The sequence below is a fragment of the Phyllobates terribilis genome, unplaced genomic scaffold (assembly GCF_046119375.1).
Source record: "Phyllobates terribilis strain yellow unplaced genomic scaffold, ASM4611937v1 Scaffold_8__6_contigs__length_399053987, whole genome shotgun sequence".
Lineage (NCBI taxonomy): Eukaryota > Metazoa > Chordata > Amphibia > Anura > Dendrobatidae > Phyllobates > Phyllobates terribilis.
In genome coordinates, this window is record NW_027362768.1 from 251,758,567 (window position 1) to 251,781,053 (window position 22,487).

Here is a 22,487-nt window from a genome sequence, read left to right on the forward strand (position 1 = left end):
TTCATTTGTGTCCGTCTTGAGCAGTGCTGATGTCTTTATACCAGTGTAATTGATGCACAAAACTGTTCACTTAGGCTCAGAAGATTGTAGAACATAAGCGAAAATATGAACGTAAGCGTCAAGAAAAGGAAATTGATGAGCGCAAGGAGCGGCTGAGAAAAGCCAAAGAGGAGCATGAAAAGGCACAGAGGGTGAGTGATAATTTTATAGTGTATTAAAGGGAATCCACCACCAACTGTTTCTAATAAAAAACAAAAATTGCAAAATAGCTTTGTTTCCAAATTTTTAGTTTTTTTCTATACACTCTCATGAGGCCTGTCTTTGTCTGAGCTGCTGTTAACATCATTCAGGGATATACATTACAGCAGCTCCGTGTGCATTAGGAAATTATACTGGGAGATGTTCGTTGACTGGTACTAGTTCGTGTCGTTGGCATGCTTTGTGCCCAGCAGAAAAGCCATTTTGTAGGGATGGGAAGATTACTGTCACCTATTGTGAATGATGTTAACTTTCATTGTAATCCTGTCTGTGATATTGAGATGACGCATGATAAATTGTAAGTGTTAGCCTATGTTAAGACGTGATGGCCAAAGTAAAAACTGCAGGATTTTTTTTAAACTGTTGATAACGACATGGGGAACTAAAAAAATCAATTATTTTTAAATATTTAACATAAAACCTTGATTATGGGGCAGCACTGTGGATCAGTGGTTAGCAGTGCAGCCTTGCAGCGCTGGGGTCCTGGAATCAAATCCCACCAAGGACACATCTGCAAGGAGTTTGTATGTTCTCCTAGTGTTTGCGTGGGTTTCCTCCCACACTCCAAATACATACTGATAGGGAATGCAGATTGTGAGCCCCAATGGGACAGTTCCCATAATGTCTGTAAATTGTCTGAATTGTAAAGCGCTGCGGAATAAGTTGGCGCTATATAAATAAAAAGATGTATTATACAGTGGGCCATTTCCTAATGACAAATCCCATTTAAGCTTTTGAATGACTTTGTGTGAAGGAATGGAATGAATTCCCTCAGAAGGCTGTATTGTAAATGATATAGAGTGAAAATACAATGTATACTCCCTATTTTTAATTACTGTCTTAAGATCTTCATGAAGATCTTGGCAACAATACGGAGCTCTCTACTTCCAGACCTGGTGTGTTAGGACCAAGCGGGTTTTATGTTCCTCCAGATAATCCTCATAGAATTATTGATTGATTTTATTTTTTTTTATTATTATTATTTTTATTTTATTTTTTTTAAATCTCGTTCATTTTATTAAACATTTTCCTTTTACATAGACAAACAACATTTTATTAATGTAACAAAACAGGTGAACATCAAAAATATAATAGAATTTGCAGAATGTACTTTTGCCTTTTACAAATCTCAACATATCTTTGTAATAAAAGGTTTCACCTCAATATCCATTTTCTTTAGATTAACCCCCTACCTTTCATCATATTGCAAGAATTTTATCTAACTGGAGGACTAGAAGAGCCATCCGATTTTACAATTCAAAAGAACCAGGTCCATTTAAATTAAACTAAGCTTTAAGGAGTACGAACTGGACCAACCCGCTATCCTGGAGTATCCCCGGAGAGCGAAGACCCAGCACATACCCCCCACCCTCCCCCCCCCCAAGTTCTCCAATAGATGTGGGGGCAGTGTCTAGCCAGTGATGAGCTAACCGTTTCCTAGCTTGATATATTATACGTGATACACCCAGATTCTTTGGCAACTCCGGATTAGTCCCCTCCTGAAGGCCCAAGTCACATGAAAATGAGTTTGGCAGTATATGAATGCCGTAGACCTGCTTCACAAGGTCCAGAACATCCTTTCAATGCTCCGACACTCCCAAGAATTGATTCTCTAGATGTAACGAGCAAAACCAAATCCGTAATCTGAGATGCCAGGAAGGTATTTGACAGGATGGGAGGTCCATTTTTGTTTGCTACTCTTATTGGCCTTGGAATTAAAGGGATTGTTCAGGACTTTTGCATTGATGGTCTGTCCTTAGGACAGGTCATGAATATCTGATCGGCGGGGTGCAACATACAGAACCCCCGCCTACCGGCTGTACCTGGTGCTGGCGTCGGCTGAATGTGCTGTGCTGCAGAGCTGCACTGCACCTCTTACTCAACTGTAAAGTGGCCACGGCTGGCTACTGCATATCTGCCCTATTTTTGAATCAATAAATTTCTTCTTCAATAAGTCCTTGGTATCTTCAGCATTCCCTCCATCTTCCCTTCCTCTGCAGCTCATCAGTGATGTCAGCAGCGTGATGAGGTGATGTCATTGCACGACTGCACTTTGCCTCCGCTCCTACAGTGCTATCATTTTCTCAATTATATTTGCATCTGAACAACACAAGTACAATTGAGCACAGAAAATGAACTGGAGTACTACTGGTTTTCCAATCAGTTTAAAGGGAACCTGAGAGGTCCACCATGCCCTTCTACCCAACAGCATTAGACTATTTGTTGCTAAATAGCCTTCCTAACCATCCCTATATAGTATTTAACACCTAGACCCATGTTTTAAAAAGGCTTTCTAAACTTTGTGTTTAATATGCTAATTAGGCCTTTGACTAGTCAGTGGGGCAATTGTTTTTCCCCACATTAATTGGCCGTCACTGAATGTGATCACGCCTCTGTGGGCATAACATGATTTGCAAGAGTCTGCGTTACCGCCAACTCTCTGCAGGGCGCCTCTAAAGCCGTGAAGCGCGCACCCGTATTCTGAGGAGCAATGATGTGGTTAAGAAAGCTGCGCACATGTTTGAGTTTTGCAGAGAGATGGCGATATAGACTCTTGCAGATCATGTTGTCATGTCCACAGAGGAGTAATAACCTACTGTGAGGGCACAATACTCTGGGGAAAACAGCGCCCCATTGATTAGTCAAAGGCCTAATTAGCATATTTAATGCAAAGTTTACAAAGCCTTTTATTTTTTTAAACATGGGTCTAGGTGTTAAACACTATAGAAGGCTGGTTAGGCAGGGTATTTAGCAGCAAATTGTCTAATGCTGGTGGGTTGAGGAGGCATGAGGGACCTAGCAGGTGCCCTTTAACAACTGCTTCTGGAAAAACTGCCGAATCCTACTGCGAGAGGATGTCGAAATGTGGCTCCCTGAGAGACCCCTCAGATCATCATGTTTATCTCGCCTCATGGTAGAAGCAGCCCTGCTTCTAACGTGGTGTGGCTTATGCTGCTCCTCATTGGCCCCCCATCACCAAGGGACCTCAAGCTTGGTCTTGAAGTATTGCAGTAACCTCCTTTTGAACAGAATCTTTTTACACCTCTTCTACTAGAAACTTGTCTTTTTAGTGGACAATTCTTTTATCAGATGAGTTTCAGAATTATCATCGTCTTCTAACCCTCCTTTATCAGTTTTTCACCAGGATATGGTAGTTCTCTACCGAATACTCTTTGAAAGGGTCTTTTTTTTTCCCCCATTCTATCTTGCCAGTTTGCTTTCCATCCTAGGGAAAAGTTCATTAATAATTTGGAAGTTGTCCACTCATTGCACATTTTACCTTTCTTTTAAGCCTTTTCTAGAGGTTTGATTCCCTTTTATATCAGAGATGTCAAATTTAAACACATAGAGGGCCAAAATGAAAAACTTGGACAAAGTTGTAGGCCAACCAGTATACAGTATAATGGGCCCCACAAAGTCCTCCGTATAGTATAATGGGCCTCACACAGTTCTCAATACAGAATGATGGCCCCACACAGTCCTCCTTACAGTATGATGGCCCCACACAGTCCTCCATACAGTATGATGGCCCCACACAGTCCTCCATACAGTATGATGGCCCCACACAGTCCTCCATACAGTATGATGGCACCACACAGTCCTCCATACAGAATGATGGCACAACACAGTCCTCCATGCGGAATAATGGGCCCCACACAGTCCTCCATGCGGAATAATGGGCCCCACACAGTCCTCCATGCGGAATAATGGGCCCCACACAGTCCTCTATGCGGAATAATGGGCCCCACACAGTCCTCTATGCGGAATAATGGGCCCCACACAGTCCTCCATGCGGAATAATGGGCCCCACACAGTCCTCCATGCGGAATAATGGGCCCCACACAGTCCTCCATGCGGAATAATGGGCCCCACACAGTCCTCCATGCGGAATAATTGGCCCCACACAGTCCTCCATGCGGAATAATTGGCCCCACACAGTCCTCCATGCGAAATAATTGGCCCCACACAGTCCTCCATGCGGAATAATGGGCCCCACACAGTCCTCCATGCTGAATAATGGGCCCCACATTGGGGTGACGGTTCTGGTGTCGTGGGGGACCAAATATAATCACCCTGCAGGCAAGATATCACAAAGAAAGGTGGTACTTTACCCTGTAAACTTTAGGCCTCATTTATGACCGAAAGCAACTGGCAATGGTGGCTTGCAATCCTGCTAGACACTGCTGGGGACCTTCATGAATAATATAAAGCATACGTGTCAAACTCGTGGGCCCGGAATTTGACACACATGCTTTATATTATTCATGAAGGTCCCAAGCAGTGTCTAGCAGGATTGCAAGCCACCATTGCCAGTTGCTTTCGGTCATAAATGAGGCCTAAATTTACAGGGTAAAGTACCACCTTTCTTTGTGATAGCCTACCCTACTCAACCAGTGGGGTATTGTAGGCTTTTAATTCACAAAGCCTCTGCCTTACCAGTATGCAATGTGTCCACGTGGTTGTTCCTTCACAATTTTGCTAAATTTTACAGTGTGTGCACACTTTGCATCTGCTGCTGTAGAACACAAGAGTTTTGAAGACAATGGTGTGCTAAACTTGGCCATCTTTCTCTGTTTTTGTCCCACCTGTAGAGACTGCTTTGAGTCTTCCCAAGTTCCTATGTAACTCAATGGCATGGATGAGAAAATTGGCTTTTAGTTACTTCCACTTAAAAGCGTTCTCTTGTGCCATTCACTGGAGGACAAAGCACCCACCCTTGGAATTGTTTTTTTACTGTTGTGACTGATCGTTAAGAGAGGTTCCTTATTCCTTGGGTACTTTTTCGGTTACTGATCATTATAATGTTTGTTCGCATTATGTAATTACTTCTCCTACTGCTAACAAAATGGTTTAGCTCAGTGGCTGCAGGAGGAGTATATCTGACCTAGTGGGACCAGTCACAAGTCCTGTGTCATAGAATGGATGGTACATAAAAAGGCTTTTTGGCTGGAGACCAGATCTGTGTTCTGTGTTTCAAGTACAGACTGCGATGCTCAGATTGTCAGCAGGTCTCCTGACTGAAACTTGACAGCCTCATGGGCATACAGGATGTTGTTCAGGTGAGGAAACTCGCTGCCAGTTTGAGCATCAGACTATGAAACACGGATGTGTGAATCCATCCTTAGCAGTAAGTAAGAAAAGGAAAAAAAAAGAAATCCGATTCTTCCTTGATGGAACATTTTCCTCTTGGAATGGAGCAGCCTCGAGAGGGGTATACTTGTGTAATAATTGTCAAAGCTGAGATGGTGGCTCTCTATTACCGGGTTTATTAGACACAGAACGATCTTTTATATATGCTCGTATGGACAATCTGAGGGATACAACTTCCTTTGTACACCCTAAATGTGTAAGTGTACCTGTAACATTTTGACGCAACTTGTACCTGTTGACAACACATCTGACATCCAATCACTGCCAACAGTTAAGGGTCTACTGTTTTGATGCTTATAGCCATTGAACAATTCCCATATTCCTATCTTCAGCAGTGCCCCGTTCCCCATCCTCCTGCACTCCTGGGAGAAGTGCAACAGCTTTCTAGTGCGCACTCTTTGGTTAGGGTGCTGGCCGTCTCTGAGGTGGCAGGTAACATTGGCAACGAACTATACATTCAAGAATTTAAAATCTCTTCATTCTTGAGAATGGAGAGGGTTCTTAATAAGGGATTAATTGCAAAGTGACTTCTTTTTACAACCATATTGTCTCCTCTTATTAAATGGGTACAATTGCAAACTCTTAATATGTACAAAAGATTTTGGTGTTTTTTTTCCTTTTTTTTTGCTATAATACTACACAGCTGACTGTCATTATACATCTGTGGATTGTGGACACTTTTCTTGGGCCTATGACCTCACACCATTGTACATGTATGTCAAGTTGCTTGAGCGCCTGGGTACAGTTTTTTATGTATACATACGTATATATGCCATGTGTAATATATGTATATTATACATATGTATATGTAATACAGGTATATTGCAATACAAAGTACATGTTGCCTGGGTGTAAACTGAAACTTTTTTTAAAAATGTTCCAATGTATATTTGTAATATATACTATTATCTACGGTAAACAATGACAACCAGTTATCCAATCAAAAGTGTAGATATTGGGATACCTATTTATACATGGTCATTGGTTGAATGAGTTATCCAGCCTTTAAAAAAAAAATAGATGTCTTGTCTTATCCTCAGGATAAGTCATCCGTATTAGATCAGTGGGTGTCGATATCAGTATGGTGCTCATTAAAGTGAATGATATCTTTTAATGCCTACAATATCTTGAATATCTGTTGTAAAAATATGGTACAGGCAAATGTGAATCAGCCTGAACCCTATGCAGACAGCTGATTGCAGTGGGTAGGTGCTAATACTCACACCCTCACCTATCAAAAAACTGATGGCTTTTAGATACTGTGATGAATCCGCACCTCACCACACCGCCTGACGTCACTATTCGGATTACGTGATACGAATCCGCACTTTGCACCAACGTGACGTTCCACACCCCTCGGGGACATGCAAGGTCAGATTGTTAGTTTTACACAGACACCCCCTGTCCACACGGGCCCAGGGAGGCACTGAGTGTGAGAGGATGTGGCCCAAGTAGTCACTGACTTGGCACCACACTCGTTCACACCCCTGAAAGGGGCTTTCACTAGCCCCAGTGAAACGGAACCTTATCAACCTGGTAGAACTGCCACCAGTTTTTGTTTGATATAAGCCTGGTCCGTTAACGGGAATTATATTGGGCCAGAAACCAGGCCGGGTAGCCTGAGAAGTTAAACAGAGAAACGGACGTGGGGATTCGTGGATCAAGATAAAAGAGCAGCCCAAGGCTAATTTTTTTTAATCACCTTAAGGGCACACTAGACAACACACTATATACATAAGGTTTATACATATGTAAAGGTCCGATATCCAAATACAATAGTGGTAGGACAAAAAATAGAAGCAGATGGATCATGTCAATTACTGGTGTGTGGTCCAACCATGTGTGTGCTGGGCCTCATGGGGGCCTGAGTTTCCAGGCCATCTTTCACAGCACGTTACTCGACATGAGCCCCCCTGTTCAAAGTGGACCGCATGCATCAGACAAAGAGCACCACATGGCCTTACTTTAGCTTGTAGCTCCCTTGGGTAACTCCCCTCCTGCCCCCTGGTCTGAACCAGAATCCCCTCCCTGTGCCTCTGGCAGATAACTTAAAAACTTCAAATGGGTCATAACTCCTTAATGGACGGTCCTAGGGAGGTGTTCTGGTGTCATCGGATCCATCCGGGCCCCTGCTATGCGTGGAGACTAAACACAGCTGTACTATCTGTTTCCTACTAGCTATTTGTTTTCTATTCTATGTATCTCACCACCCTGTGAGGTCAGAACGGATCGAGACACTGGAAGGTGTGCGGTCCGGTCTGGGGGTCTCGGAAATATACACTATGTACGGCTAGGACGTATAGTATCTGCATAACTCCCTTATGGAATTATGTTTCTGGAATGTTCTGCTACAGAAGGACTCTATATTGCAAGCAAACCTTTGTCCTGCTTTGAGCTCATCAAGGTGTGAGATCTGTCACTCACTGTCTTTGAGTCTGGGCCCCCCCTGCTGAGCTCGGTTTCCTGTCAGTGCTGGTGAGAGAAGTGCTTTTTGTTTGTGTTTTTTTTTTTTCTAAATGACAGTCCAAATAGTATATAAATGATTGACATGGAATTGTATCTGCAATATTTATCACAGATACTTTAGGCAGTTTTTAAGTAGACAACCTGTCCCTGGCTCCCCCCCCACACCCCTCCACATCTATGCATATAATTGACCACACCATGTGTCTGACATCTTATGCTTTTTTTTTTCTGTATAAAAATATAAATGTACATTTTTCACCTTCTATGTTATCAGGAAGAAGAAGAAAGGCGTCAAGCTGGAGCACAGTTTGGTGGTTTCCCAGGTATGTTAATTGGTCTTTATTACATTTAGCATCAATAAAATCATGACTCCAGTTTCCTCCCACACAAAAAATAAATAACTGCAATTTCCCATAGTGTTTTGGGTTTTGTTGTTACCATGTTAATATTGTGGAAAATATTTTTGGCACCATGATTTTACAGATCAATACAAATACAGCTGCTATGACCACCCATCAACTCCTAAAATCACATGATGGGGTCCCAATGTATGGCTGTTCACATTTGCATCGGCAATTGCGCCATTTAAATGCTGCTGTCGGCGATTGACGGTGGTATTTAAGTGTTTTTTTGAGCTAGCTGTTACAGGCAGATGTCGTTTACTATTCATTTTTTTTCTGCACATCCAGTCCAAAATCCACGTATTCTCCAACATTTTTAGAAGTTTGCTGCGCCCCTTAAAGGCCATGCCCCCTAATTTTTAAGAATAATATAGATACTGCAGATACTGAGATAGTTGTGGCCAAAAGTTTTGAGACTGGCACAAATTTTAGTTTTCATAAAGTTTGCTGCTTTAATATATTAAGATTTTTTAGTCAGATATTGCGGTGGTTACTAAACATTTAAAGGGATTTAAAGTAGGATTACACAAACTATTTATATGCGTATATAGCTCTTTCAAAGACAAGTCCAGCAATACCTTTGCATGGCCAGTCTGTTCCTCTGAACTGAATTGATATGCCAATGAGAGTGTAGATCTGAAGTCTGTCACTCCAGCTCAATCTCTGCCCAGTGCCATCTCCTGCTTGGCTAACAGTCTTTTTACTGTGGTGACAAATGAGCAGTTAGTCAAGCAGGAGGCGGTGCTGGGTGGGAGAATAGAGCTGGAGTGACAGACTTAAGATCTACAGCCTCTTTTTCATAGCACTTCATCGCGGACAAGTCATTGCAGGACTTGTCTTTTGGTCTTTTGAAAGAGTTACTACATGTGCATATAAATAGTTGGCAGGATGAAATCCTGCTGACCTATTCCATTTAATATATCTTTAAACTTTTATTGATAAATACATTTATCACGTTTTGAGGGGGGGTTTTTTTGTACACCCACTTTTTGAGGATTGACCACATGTAAAATTTGCTGCCATAATTAGTAGACGCCATGTCACGTTTGGAGAGCCCCTGATGTGCCTAAACAGTGGAAACCCCCCCACAAGTGACACCATTCTGGAAACTAGACCCCTCAGGGAACTTGTATAGATGTGTAGTGAGCACCTTGAACACTCAGATGCTTCACAGAAGTTTATAATGTTGAGCCGTGAAATAAAAAAAAATCACATTTTTCCCACAAAATTTTTTTTTTTTTTTTTAGCCCCAAATTTTGCATTTTCACAAGAGTAACAAAATTTGTTGTGCAATTTCTGCTGAGTACGTAGCTGCCCCATATGTGTTCGTAAACTACTTTTGAGGCATATTGGAGTTCAGATTTTGTTGACTGGTATGAGGTTGCCATGTTACATTGGTAGAGACCCTGAAGTGTCAGATCAGCCGAACTCCCCCCCCCCCCCCCCTCCATAAGTGACCCCATTTTACAAACTACACCTCTCAATGAATTCATATAAGGGTGCAGTGATAATTTTGACAGTTAAAACAAAATTTTTGTGGTAAAAATTTAATTTTTTCATTTTTACACTGGGAAATGGGTAAAATGTGACCAAAATTTATCCCACAATTTCTGCTTGATGTAGAAATACCCCATATGTGGTTGTGCAGCACTGCTTAGCTATATGGGGAGGGATGGAGAGCTTTTTGCCTCCTGGTGCACAGATTTTAATAGAATAGTTTGCGGACTGCATATACAGAGCCCCTATGTGCTAGAAGAGCAGAACCCCCTCAAGTGAACCCATTTTGTAAATTCTACCCCTCTGGGAATTTATCTACATGTGTAGTGATGATTTTGACTCCATGGGTGTTCTCCAGAAACAAGCAGCAGTGGATGTTGCTGAAAATTGCAAACTGACGTAGTGACCAGTACATTATGCCCAGCTCGCGCTTCCAGAGCACACGTAAATTAGGCGGGCTTTCATCGCTACAGAAATGCCAAACATGTAGACGCTAAGTGTGGTTTAGGCACACTGGGCAAAGAAGGAAGAGGGGCATTTGGATTTTGGAGCTCAGAATTTACTGGATTTCTTTGGGCGAGGAGCCATAGCGCTTTTCCAGAGCCTTTGTGCTACCAGTAACGTGCAAGTCCCCTATACAAGTGCTTCTCACTAAATCAGAGTATCATCAAAAAGATAATTTCAGTTCTTCAATTCAAAAAGTGAAACTCATATATTATATAGTCATTACAAACAGAGTGATCTATTTCAAGTGTGTATTTCTGTTAATGTTGATTATTATGGCTTACAGCCAATGAAAACACAAAAGTCATTAGCTCAGTAAATTAGAATAATTAACAAAAAACACCTGCAAAGGCTTCCCAAGCGTTTAAAAAGGTCCTTAGTCTGTTTCAGTAGGCTCTACAATCATGGGGAAGACTACTGACTTGACAGATGTCCAGAAGGCAGTCATTGACACACTCCACAAGGAGGGTAAGCCACAAAAGGTCATTGCTAAAGAAGTTGGCTGTTCAGAGTGCTGTATCCATGCATATTAATGGAAAGTTGAGTGGAAGGAAAAAGTTTGGTAGAAAAAGGTGCACAAGCAACCGGGATAACCGCAGCCTTGAAAGGATTAAGAAAAAGCCATTCAAAAATTTGACAGAGATTCACAAGGAGTGGACTGCTGCTGGAGTCATTGCTTCAAGAGTTGCCACAAACAGACATATCCAGGACATGGGCTACAAGTGTCGCATTCCTTGTGTCAAGATGTACTCCTTCATTTCCCTCCTTCAATTGTGCACTGTGGAATCCACGGTCTGTATGCAACAAGCTTCCTTTCCTGCACAACTACTTTCTGACCAACTCTCTCAATCTGCTGGCCCTCACTGAAACCTGGATTCAGGATTCTGACACTGTCTCCCATTCCGCTATTTCTCATGGCGGCTTGCATGTTTCCCATTCCCTGAGACCTGCGAACAGACTTGTGTAGTCGGCTTACTCTTGTCCCCACAATTCACCTTCCAGGTCATCCCCCTCCCCAGTTCCATCACTCTCATTCCCTTCTTTTGAGGTCCACACTATCCGGCTCTTCCATCCCTTCTCCCTCAGAGTAACTGTCGTATACCGTCCCCGAGGCTCACCCACCCAGTTCCTTGACCATTTTTCTGTCTGGCTGCCTCACTTCATGTCCTCAGATTTACCAACCCTTATCCTGGGAGACTTCAACATCCCCATAAACAGCCCCGCCTCCCCATCCGCATCCCAGCTTCTATCTTTAACCACTTCTCTTGGCCTTTCACAGCTTTCAACCTCAGAGACACAGACGAAAACACCCTTGATCTGGTCTTTGTCCGGCTTTGTTCAATCCCCTCTCTCGTTCACTCTCACAAATCCTCACCCACCCCAGCACACTCCTACCTATCACACATTCAGAAATCTACAAGCCATTAACCCTCATACGCTTACAGAATCCCTTCATCCATCACTGTCCCCAATCTCCTCTTTTTCCTGTCCTGATCTGGCTGTAAATCACTACAATGACACTCTCAGAAGCACCCTGGACCAAGTAGTGTCCCTCACCCTCCGAACCTCTAAACACAGAGTTAAACAGCCCTGGCTCACACCGCAAACCTGATTTCTCCAGCGATGCTCTAGAAGTGCCGTACACCTATGGAGGAAAACTCGCACACGAGAAGACTTTATCCACTATAAATTTGTTAAAAACCTATAATGCAGCCCTTCTTGCCAAACAGTCCTACTTCACCACCCTGATCTCCTCACTATCGTAACAACCCAAAAAAACTCTTTGACACCTTTCACTCCCTCCTCAGTCCTAAAGCGCAGGCCCCTATCACGGACATTTGTGCTGAGGACTTGGCCTCCTACTTCACAGAGAAAATAGAGAACATCCATCAGGAAATCAGCTCCCAGCCACCAAGTGCCGTGACTCCCAAACCTCCCCACATCTCCTCTGGATCACTCTCCAAATTTGACTCAGTCACAGAAGTAGTCTCCAGACTCCTTTCTTCTTCTCATCCCACTACATGCACCACTGACCCCATTCCCTCACATCTACTCCAGTCTCTCTTAAGTGGTCACTACTCACCTAACTAAAATCTTCAACCTCTCCCTCTCTTCTGGTATCTTCCCCCTCCTCCTTCAAACACTCCATTACCACATTATTAAAAAAGCGCTCTCTTGACCCTTCCTGCACAAACAGCTACAGACCAATCTCCCCTTCATCTCTAAACGCTTGGCATGCATGGTCTACTCCCGCTTTACCCGTTACCTCTCCATTCACTCTCTTCTAGACCCATTACAGTCTGGCTTCCACCCCCTACATTCTGCAGAAACTGCACTCATCAAAGTAACCAATGACCTTCTGACAGCAAAACGTAATGGTGACCACTCTGTGCTCATTCTTCTTGACCTCTCAGCAGCTTTCGACACCTTTGACCACCACCTCCTACTCTATGCGCCGCTCAATCGGCATAAAGGACATTGCTCTCTCCTGGTTCTCCTCCTACCTATTTGACCTCTCTTTCAGTGCATCGTTCGCTGGCTCCACTTCTCCCCCCCAACCCCCTTCCTCTCACTATTGGGGTTCCTCAGGGTTCAGTCCTTGGCCCCAATTGGACAGACCATCAGCAAATCTGGCTTTCAGTACCATCTTTATGCTAATGACACACAACTATACACCTCATCCCCTGACCTTACCCCCACTGTACTACAGAACACCAGTGACTGTTTGGCCGCAGTTTCCAACATAATGTCCACTCTATATCTGAAACTCGACCTTTCCAAAACTGACCTTCTGCTCCCGCCATCTACTCACCTCCCTAAATCTGACATCTCCCTCTCCATGTGTGGTACCACAGTAACGCCGAGACTGCAGGCGTGCAGTCTGAGCGTTGTTTGATACCAATCTTTCCTTCACCTTCCATATACAATCTCTTGCCCGCTCTTGTCGCTTGCACCTGAAGAACAGCTCTAGAATCCACCCCTTTCTCACCTTGGAAACCACAAAAACCCTGCCCATACATTTATAGGATCCAATTTAAATTGCTTGTTCTCACCCACAAAGCTCTCCACAGTGCGGCACCCCCCCTACATCTCCTCCCTCATTTCTGCTTATCGGCCTACCCGTTCTCTACGCTCTGCAAGCGACTTTCAACTAACATCTGCACTAATCCATACCTCCCTCTCTCGGCTCCAAGACTTCTCCCTAGCTGCACCTATTCTTTGGAATGCTCTACCCCAAGAAATTAAGACTAACCACAACTTACAGTTTTAGGCACTCCCTAAAAACACATCGGTTTAGGGTGGCCTATCAAATTCCTTTTATATTTTTATAGCACATTCATTATTTCTCCAAACATAAGACTCCACCGCACCTAAAATCACCACAATTACTGGCTGGTGATGAGCTCATGAAGCCTTTATTTATCCCTCATCCTCTCAAGATGGCTGGACCATCATTGTAAATAAGTTCCTGTACTTTGTGTCACCCCCACCTCATTGTAGATTGCAAACTCTTACGGGCAAGGTCGTCATTACTTTTGCTTTAATTTTTGTTTGATCTTTAGCTATTTTACTTATGACTGTTGTGTATATGAACCTCTGAATTGTAAAGCGCTGTAGAATATGTTGACGCTATATAAATAAAGATTATTATTATTATTATTGTCAAGCCACTCATGCCCAATAAACAACGCCAGAAGCGTCTTACCTGGGCCAAGGAAAAAAAGACCTGGACTGTTGCTCACTGGTCCAAGGTGGTGTTTTCAGATTAAACTAAATTTTGCATTTCATTTGGAAATCAAGGTCCCAGGGTCTGGAGGAAGAGTGGAGAGGCCACAATCCAAGCTGTTTGAGGTCTAGTGTGAAGTTTCCACAATCAGTGATGGTTTGGGGAGCCATGTCATCTGCTGGTGTAGGTCCACTGTGTATTATCAAGACCAAAGTCAGCGCAGTCATCTACCAGGAAATTTTAGAGTATTTCGTGCTTCCCTCTGCCGACAAGCTTTTTGGAGATGGAAATTGCATTCTCCAGCAGGACTTGGCACCTGTCCACACTGCCAAAAGTATCAATACCTGGTTTAAAAACAACAGTATCACTGTACTTGATTGGCCAACAAACTCGCCTGACCTTTTGTCAGGCGAGTTTGTTTGGTATTGTCAAGAGGAAGATGAGACACCAGACCCAACAATGCAGACGAGCTGAAGGCTGCTATCAAAGCAACCTGGGCTTCCATAACACCTCAGCAGTGCCACAGGCTGATCGCCTCCATGCCACACCACATTGATGCAGTAATTGATGCAAAAGGAGCCCTGACCAAGTATTGAGTGCATTTACTGAACATACATTTCAGTAGGCCAACATTTCAGATTTTAAAAAAAAAATTCAAGCTGTTATAAGGTATTCTAATTTACTGAGCTAATGACTTTTGTGTTTTCATTGGCTGTAAGCCATAATCATCAACATTAACAGAAATAAACATATGAAGTAGATCACTGTTTGTAATGACTCTACATAATGAGTTTCACTTTTTGTATTGAAGAATTGAAATAAATTAACTTTTAGATGTAATTCTAATTTAGTGAGAAGAACTTGTATTTCCGTTAACAGATGACTGATCTGAGTGGGGATTTTTATGGATTGATTTGAAACTTTTTATTGGGATCAGTTTACATAACATTTTGGATCACATTTATCCTGTGCTCTATGCTGAGCATTTTTATCGGGGTTTCCATCTAAATCTCCGAGTGACGTGATTCTGATGAAACCCCGAGGGATTCATTCACTATAATGAACCAGCAGCGTTACTCTGTACTACATCTGGCCTCTGTTCAGCTGTGTGCTTCTTTTCAGAAGTGCACAAAACTGTGCCGACGGCGCTTTTATGCACACATATAAAAAAACGGACACCGCCGAACCACAGGCCAGACTTCTTCCATAGTGTCTCCATCTGCCTCATTATAGGGAATCTTCCGCCGGGGGTTCCGTTTGAATCATGTATTTCAGAGCTTTACAGAGAAACCTCTGTGTAAGCACTCAGCACACAGGATAAATGTGCGCCGAGCCTTACTGTGATCTTTTAGAGGCAGCATGAACAAATCAACAGCAGGTGGAGAATTGGATTTTTTTTTACGCAGTTTCTTGTGCGGTATAAGTGATTAGGCAACTTTATTCTTTGGGTCTGCGATTACAGTGATGCCAGATTTTTTTCGGGTTTCTATGTTTGCCAGCTGTCACACACTAGAAAACGCTCTTTATTGTAAAAATCCGTTTTTGCTTCGCCATCTTTTGATGACTATTTTGATATCTATGGAAAAATTATAGCTGTGTGAGGGCTTGTTTTTTGCGGGACAAGTTGACGTGTTTATTGGTACCATTTTCGGGCAAATTACACCTTTTTGATCACTTTCTATTCCGATTTTTGGGAGACAGAATGAACAAAAACAGTAATTCAGGAATTGGTTTTTGTTTTGTTTTTTTATGCCGTTCCGCATGTGGTAAAAGTGATAAGGCAGCTTTATTCTTTGGGTCAGTACGTTTACAGCGGTACCACATTTATATCTATTTTTTTTTATCCCTCTGCGATGTCGTTGTCACGATTGACAGCAGCATCACATGGGTTAAATGCCCGCAATCGGTGCTAGCATCGATTTTGGGCGTTGCTGCATGGTGTCAGCTCTCACATAGAGATGACATCCTCACTCGATCACGGCGGCCTTCAGCGTGAGACTGCGCGATCAAGGTGCTGTATATATACTGCTCTTTGTGGTAACGCAGCTCTCGCAGAGCCGTATAAATATGGCGCATGTCGGTAAGGGGTTAAAATGAAAAAAATATATATATTTTTTTTTTGCCTAAAATACAAAGGAAATGTAAGGAAATGTGTCATCTTTAAATTTAGCCCCTTTAGAAATAATTTCATGTTCAACTTGCTTACTTGTTAACAATAACAAGAATTTTGATCAGGGGTGTCCAAACTTTTATATGCCACTGTATATGTGATGCTGTTTTATTATGTTTTATGAAACTTTGTATATAGATCTAATGCAATTATTACCATTCCAAAGACTAACATTTTCTTTTGTCAACACCTAGTTGTGCATATATAATACATTATTCTATGTACGTGTTGTAAAATATTACAGCCCAACAATATATTCCTGAATTGAAGATAAGTGGTTAAAAAAAACTTAATCGAAATATCCTCACACATTTACAAATTATCGGAGTAAAATAAATATCACTTTACATACTGCACCATACTATATACACTGGTCAACCTTTATATTCTATATTATGCTGTATATACTACGTAGAAGACCAAGACTCCCTTATACATCACGTATGATACACTGTGTATCTTATGTGATGTATACAGGAGTCTCAAAGTGCTGTATACACCTCACATGGGAGACGCTGAGACTCTGCTGTAGGCACCTCACATGGGAGACGCTGAGACTCTGCTGTAGGCACCTCACATGGGAGACGCTGAGACTCTGCTGTAGGCACCTCACATGGGAGACGCTGAGACTCTGCTGTAGGCACCTCACATGGGAGACGCTGAGACTCTGCTGTAGGCACCTCACATGGGAGACGCTGAGACTCTGCTGTAGGCACCTCACATGGGAGACGCTGAGACTCTGCTGTAGGCACCTCACATGGGAGACGCTGAGACTCTGCTGTAGGCACCTCACATGGGAGACGCTGAGACTCTGCTGTAGGCACCTCACATGGGAGACGCTGAGACTCTGCTGTAGGCACCTCACATGGGAGACGCTGAGACTCTGCTGTAGGCACCTCACATGGGAGACGCTGAGACTCTGCTGTAGGCACCTCACATGGGAGACGCTGAGACTCTGCTGTAGGCACCTCACATGGGAGACGCTGAGACTCTGCTGTAGGCACCTCACATGGGAGACGCTGAGACTCTGCTGTAGGCACCTCACATGGGAGACGCTGAGACTCTGCTGTAGGCACCTCACATGGGAGACGCTGAGACTCTGCTGTAGGCACCTCACATGGGAGACGCTGAGACTCTGCTGTAGGCACCTCACATGGGAGACGCTGAGACTCTGCTGTAGGCACCTCACATGGGAGACGCTGAGACTCTGCTGTAGGCACCTCACATGGGAGACGCTGAGACTCTGCTGTAGGCACCTCACATGGGAGACGCTGAGACTCTGCTGTAGGCACCTCACATGGGAGACGCTGAGACTCTGCTGTAGGCACCTCACATGGGAGACGCTGAGACTCTGCTGTAGGCACCTCACATGGGAGACGCTGAGACTCTGCTGTAGGCACCTCACATGGGAGACGCTGAGACTCTGCTGTAGGCACCTCACATGGGAGACGCTGAGACTCTGCTGTAGGCACCTCACATGGGAGACGCTGAGACTCTGCTGTAGGCACCTCACATGGGAGACGCTGAGACTCTGCTGTAGGCACCTCACATGGGAGACGCTGAGACTCTGCTGTAGGCACCTCACATGGGAGACGCTGAGACTCTGCTGTAGGCACCTCACATGGGAGACGCTGAGACTCTGCTGTAGGCACCTCACATGGGAGACGCTGAGACTCTGCTGTAGGCACCTCACATGGGAGACGCTGAGACTCTGCTGTAGGCACCTCACATGGGAGACGCTGAGACTCTGCTGTAGGCACCTCACATGGGAGACGCTGAGACTCTGCTGTAGGCACCTCACATGGGAGACGCTGAGACTCTGCTGTAGGCACCTCACATGGGAGACGCTGAGACTCTGCTGTAGGCACCTCACATGGGAGACGCTGAGACTCTGCTGTAGGCACCTCACATGGGAGACGCTGAGACTCTGCTGTAGGCACCTCACATGGGAGACGCTGAGACTCTGCTGTAGGCACCTCACATGGGAGACGCTGAGACTCTGCTGTAGGCACCTCACATGGGAGACGCTGAGACTCTGCTGTAGGCACCTCACATGGGAGACGCTGAGACTCTGCTGTAGGCACCTCACATGGGAGACGCTGAGACTCTGCTGTAGGCACCTCACATGGGAGACGCTGAGACTCTGCTGTAGGCACCTCACATGGGAGACGCTGAGACTCTGCTGTAGGCACCTCACATGGGAGACGCTGAGACTCTGCTGTAGGCACCTCACATGGGAGACGCTGAGACTCTGCTGTAGGCACCTCACATGGGAGACGCTGAGACTCTGCTGTAGGCACCTCACATGGGAGACGCTGAGACTCTGCTGTAGGCACCTCACATGGGAGACGCTGAGACTCTGCTGTAGGCACCTCACATGGGAGACGCTGAGACTCTGCTGTAGGCACCTCACATGGGAGACGCTGAGACTCTGCTGTAGGCACCTCACATGGGAGACGCTGAGACTCTGCTGTAGGCACCTCACATGGGAGACGCTGAGACTCTGCTGTAGGCACCTCACATGGGAGACGCTGAGACTCTGCTGTAGGCACCTCACATGGGAGACGCTGAGACTCTGCTGTAGGCACCTCACATGGGAGACGCTGAGACTCTGCTGTAGGCACCTCACATGGGAGACGCTGAGACTCTGCTGTAGGCACCTCACTTGGGAGACGCTGAGACTCTGCTGTAGGCACCTCACATGGGAGACGCTGAGACTCTGCTGTAGGCACCTCACATGGGAGACGCTGAGACTCTGCTGTAGGCACCTCACATGGGAGACGCTGAGACTCTGCTGTAGGCACCTCACATGGGAGACGCTGAGACTCTGCTGTAGGCACCTCACATGGGAGACGCTGAGACTCTGCTGTATGCACCTCACATGGGAGACGCTGAGACTCTGCTGTATGCACCTCACATGGGAGACGCTGAGACTCTGCTGTATGCACCTCACATGGGAGACGCTGAGACTCTGCTGTATGCACCTCACATGGGAGACGCTGAGACTCTGCTGTATGCACCTCACATGGGAGACGCTGAGACTCTGCTGTATGCACCTCACATGGGAGACGCTGAGACTCTGCTGTATGCACCTCACATGGGAGACGCTGAGACTCTGCTGTATGCACCTCACATGGGAGACGCTGAGACTCTGCTGTATGCACCTCACATGGGAGACGCTGAGACTCTGCTGTATGCACCTCACATGGGAGACGCTGAGACTCTGCTGTATGCACCTCACTTGGGAGACGCTGAGACTCTGCTGTATGCACCTCACATGGGAGACGCTGAGACTCTGCTGTATGCACCTCACATGGGAGACGCTGAGACTCTGCTGTATGCACCTCACATGGGAGACGCTGAGACTCTGCTGTATGCACCTCACATGGGAGACGCTGAGACTCTGCTGTATGCACCTCACTTGGGAGACGCTGACACTCTGCTGTATGCACCTCACTTGGGAGACGCTGACACTCTGCTGTATGCACCTCACTTGGGAGACGCTGACACTCTGCTGTATGCACCTCACATGGGAGACGCTGACACTCTGCTGTATGCACCTCACATGGGAGACGCTGACACTCTGCTGTAGGCACCTCACATGGGAGACGCTGAGACTCTGCTGTATGCACCTCACATGGGAGACGCTGAGACTCTGCTGTAGGCACCTCACATGGGAGACGCTGAGACTCTGCTGTAGGCACCTCACATGGGAGACGCTGAGACTCTGCTGTAGGCACCTCACATGGGAGACGCTGAGACTCTGCTGTAGGCACCTCACATGGGAGACGCTGAGACTCTGCTGTAGGCACCTCACATGGGAGACGCTGAGACTCTGCTGTATGCACCTCACATGGGAGACGCTGAGACTCTGCTGTAGGCATCTCACATGGGAGACGCTGGGACTCTGCTGTAGGCACCTCACATGGGAGACGCTGAGACTCTGCTGTAGGCACCTCACATGGGAGACGCTGAGACTGTCAAATTCATTTTTCTTTTACACTCAAGTTTTAAAATCTTTAGAACAAGTATGGTTAAGACAATTTTAAAATATGCTGAATGTCCACTTATTTTTTGCACAAAATACTTCTATAAACCTATGCTATGATGAATTAAAAAGTGACCCCAAATGTTTTTGTCCTGCTTGTGTTCTTTTATGAAATGTTCACAATTTGCATCTCTTTTTTGCCTTCTCATTATTTGATGCACCCCTCACCCTCCAGATGTAATTGGCCCAAACCGGAAAATTAAACAGATATTCAACATAAGCGAGTTCAGTTTGATTTTGGGGGGTACCAACAAGCAATGCATAATACTATAAATACCACCAAATCTCATATAATAAAGTACAAAAATCCTATTACAAATAATATTACAACTTTATTAATAAACAATTATTGACACAACTACAAAAGACAAAACCATTAAAAAAAAAACAAAAGGAAAATGGGCATTGTGGTCAGATATATAAACAGTATAAAAATGCACAAACATATCAGTCAATATAACAAATAGTGAGGGCATAGGAATATAAATCTCACAAGTTATAGGAGCATGGAATCTATATGACACCCATAATAAGTAACAGTTGCAAATCATTTCTTAGATAAAACATTACTTGCCTGTTAAAATTTTTAAATGGAATCAGTCAGTAGGATCAACCCTTTGAAGCCATCTATAATTTTGGTTTGTGAAATTCCAATTAGTAGGTGATGTCCGGCATGCCTATCTGCATAATGCCGGTTTCACACTTACATGTTTAGTGGCCTGTACTTGAAACACGATGCATGTATTTGCCATGGCCCAAAATCCGCAACCTGATATGCATATATTAGGCTGGGTCAGGAGACCCGCAGCCAGTCTGTGCATCATAGTCAGAGTATGGACCTTAAAACACGTATGTGTGAAATTTCCCTAAGACAAGTAGTGTTTTGCTGTGTGGATGAATTGAGTGTTTGTGCCTTTGTCATGGCACATTATGGGTAAAGGGGGTTACCTGAATTCAATAAGTAATGGGCCACAGGTACCTAAGGCTTTAAAATAAGCATTACTTACATGTTGAAGGTCCTGCCATTTCAGCGTCTCCTCTCTGCTGCTTCCCGCTGGCCTTGGTTTGCAGGGCTGCAGCAGTGACATACCGACTAATATGCTGGTCACTATAATATAATTATGCCAAGATATATTGCACAGGAGCTGTCACTTGCGCCTTGTTTGTATCTGAATGCAAAATGACATGTTTCTTTAGTGTCAAATAAGCGGTGAGTGCATGTACAGAACACCTCGATTCTCATATGACAGAGGGACACACCTGGACCCGGTGTGCCCTAAAGGGTAAAGTGCAAACAACAAATTACTGCACATTATTATTATTTAGTATAGCGCCATTTATTACATGGAGCTTTACATGTGAAACGGGTATACACAGCAAAAACAATTACAATAATTTTGAACAATACAAGTCAGCGACTGGTACAGGAGGAGAGAGGACCCTGCCTGCGAGGGCTCACAGTCTACAAGGGGTGGGTGACGGTAGAGCTGGTCGTGCAGTGGTATGGTGGACCGGTGGTTATTGCAGGTTGTACGCTTGTCGGAAGAGGTAGGTCTTCAGGTTCCTTTTGAAGGTTTCCACGGTAGGCGAGAGTCTGTTGAAGTAGACAGTTCCAGAATAGGGGGGGATGCACAGGAGAAATCTTGTATGCGATTGGTGGAAGAGGAGATAAGAAGGGAGTAGAGAAGGAGCTCTTGTGAGGATTGGAGGTTGCGTGCAGGTAAGTACTGGGAGACTAGGCCACAGATGTATGGAGGAGACAAATTGTGAATGGCTTTGTATGCCATGGTTAGGGTTTTGAACTGGAGTCTCTGGGTAATGAGGAGCCAGTGAAGGGATTGACAGGAGAGCCTGGGGAATAGCAGGGGGAGAGGTGGATTAGTCGGGCAGCAGAGTTTAGGATAGATTGGAGGGGTGCAATAGTGTTGGAAGGGAGGCCACAGAGCAGGAGGTTGCAGTAGTCGAGGCGGGAGATGATGAGGGCATGCACTAGTGTTTTTGCAGATTCATGGTTGAGAAATGTGCGGATCCGGGAGATGTTTTTAAGTTGGCGTCAGCAGGAAGTGGAAAGGGCTTGGCTATGTGGTTTGAAGGAGAGATCAGAGTCCAGGGTTACCCTGAGGCAGCAAGCTTGCGGGAATGGGGAGAGTGAGCAGCCATTGACTATGATGGATAGGTCAGATGGTGGGGGGGGGGTTGAGTGAGATGGTGGAAAGATGATGAATTCAGTTTTATCCATGTTAAGATTTAGAAATCTATCAGAGA

At 44.7% G+C, this 22,487-nt stretch overlaps 1 protein-coding gene across 1 annotated transcript in view; it reads left to right on the top strand.

Annotated features, from left to right (window-relative positions):
* ST13 (ST13 Hsp70 interacting protein) overlaps positions 1–22,487 on the top strand; it is a 113,610-nt gene that overhangs the window by 86,229 nt on the left and 4,894 nt on the right. Inside the window, exons 9-10 of the mRNA XM_073644163.1 lie at positions 75–191; positions 8,150–8,198. Coding sequence (XP_073500264.1) covers positions 75–191; positions 8,150–8,198 — 166 coding nt within the window. The remainder of the gene's footprint in view (positions 1–74; positions 192–8,149; positions 8,199–22,487) is intronic.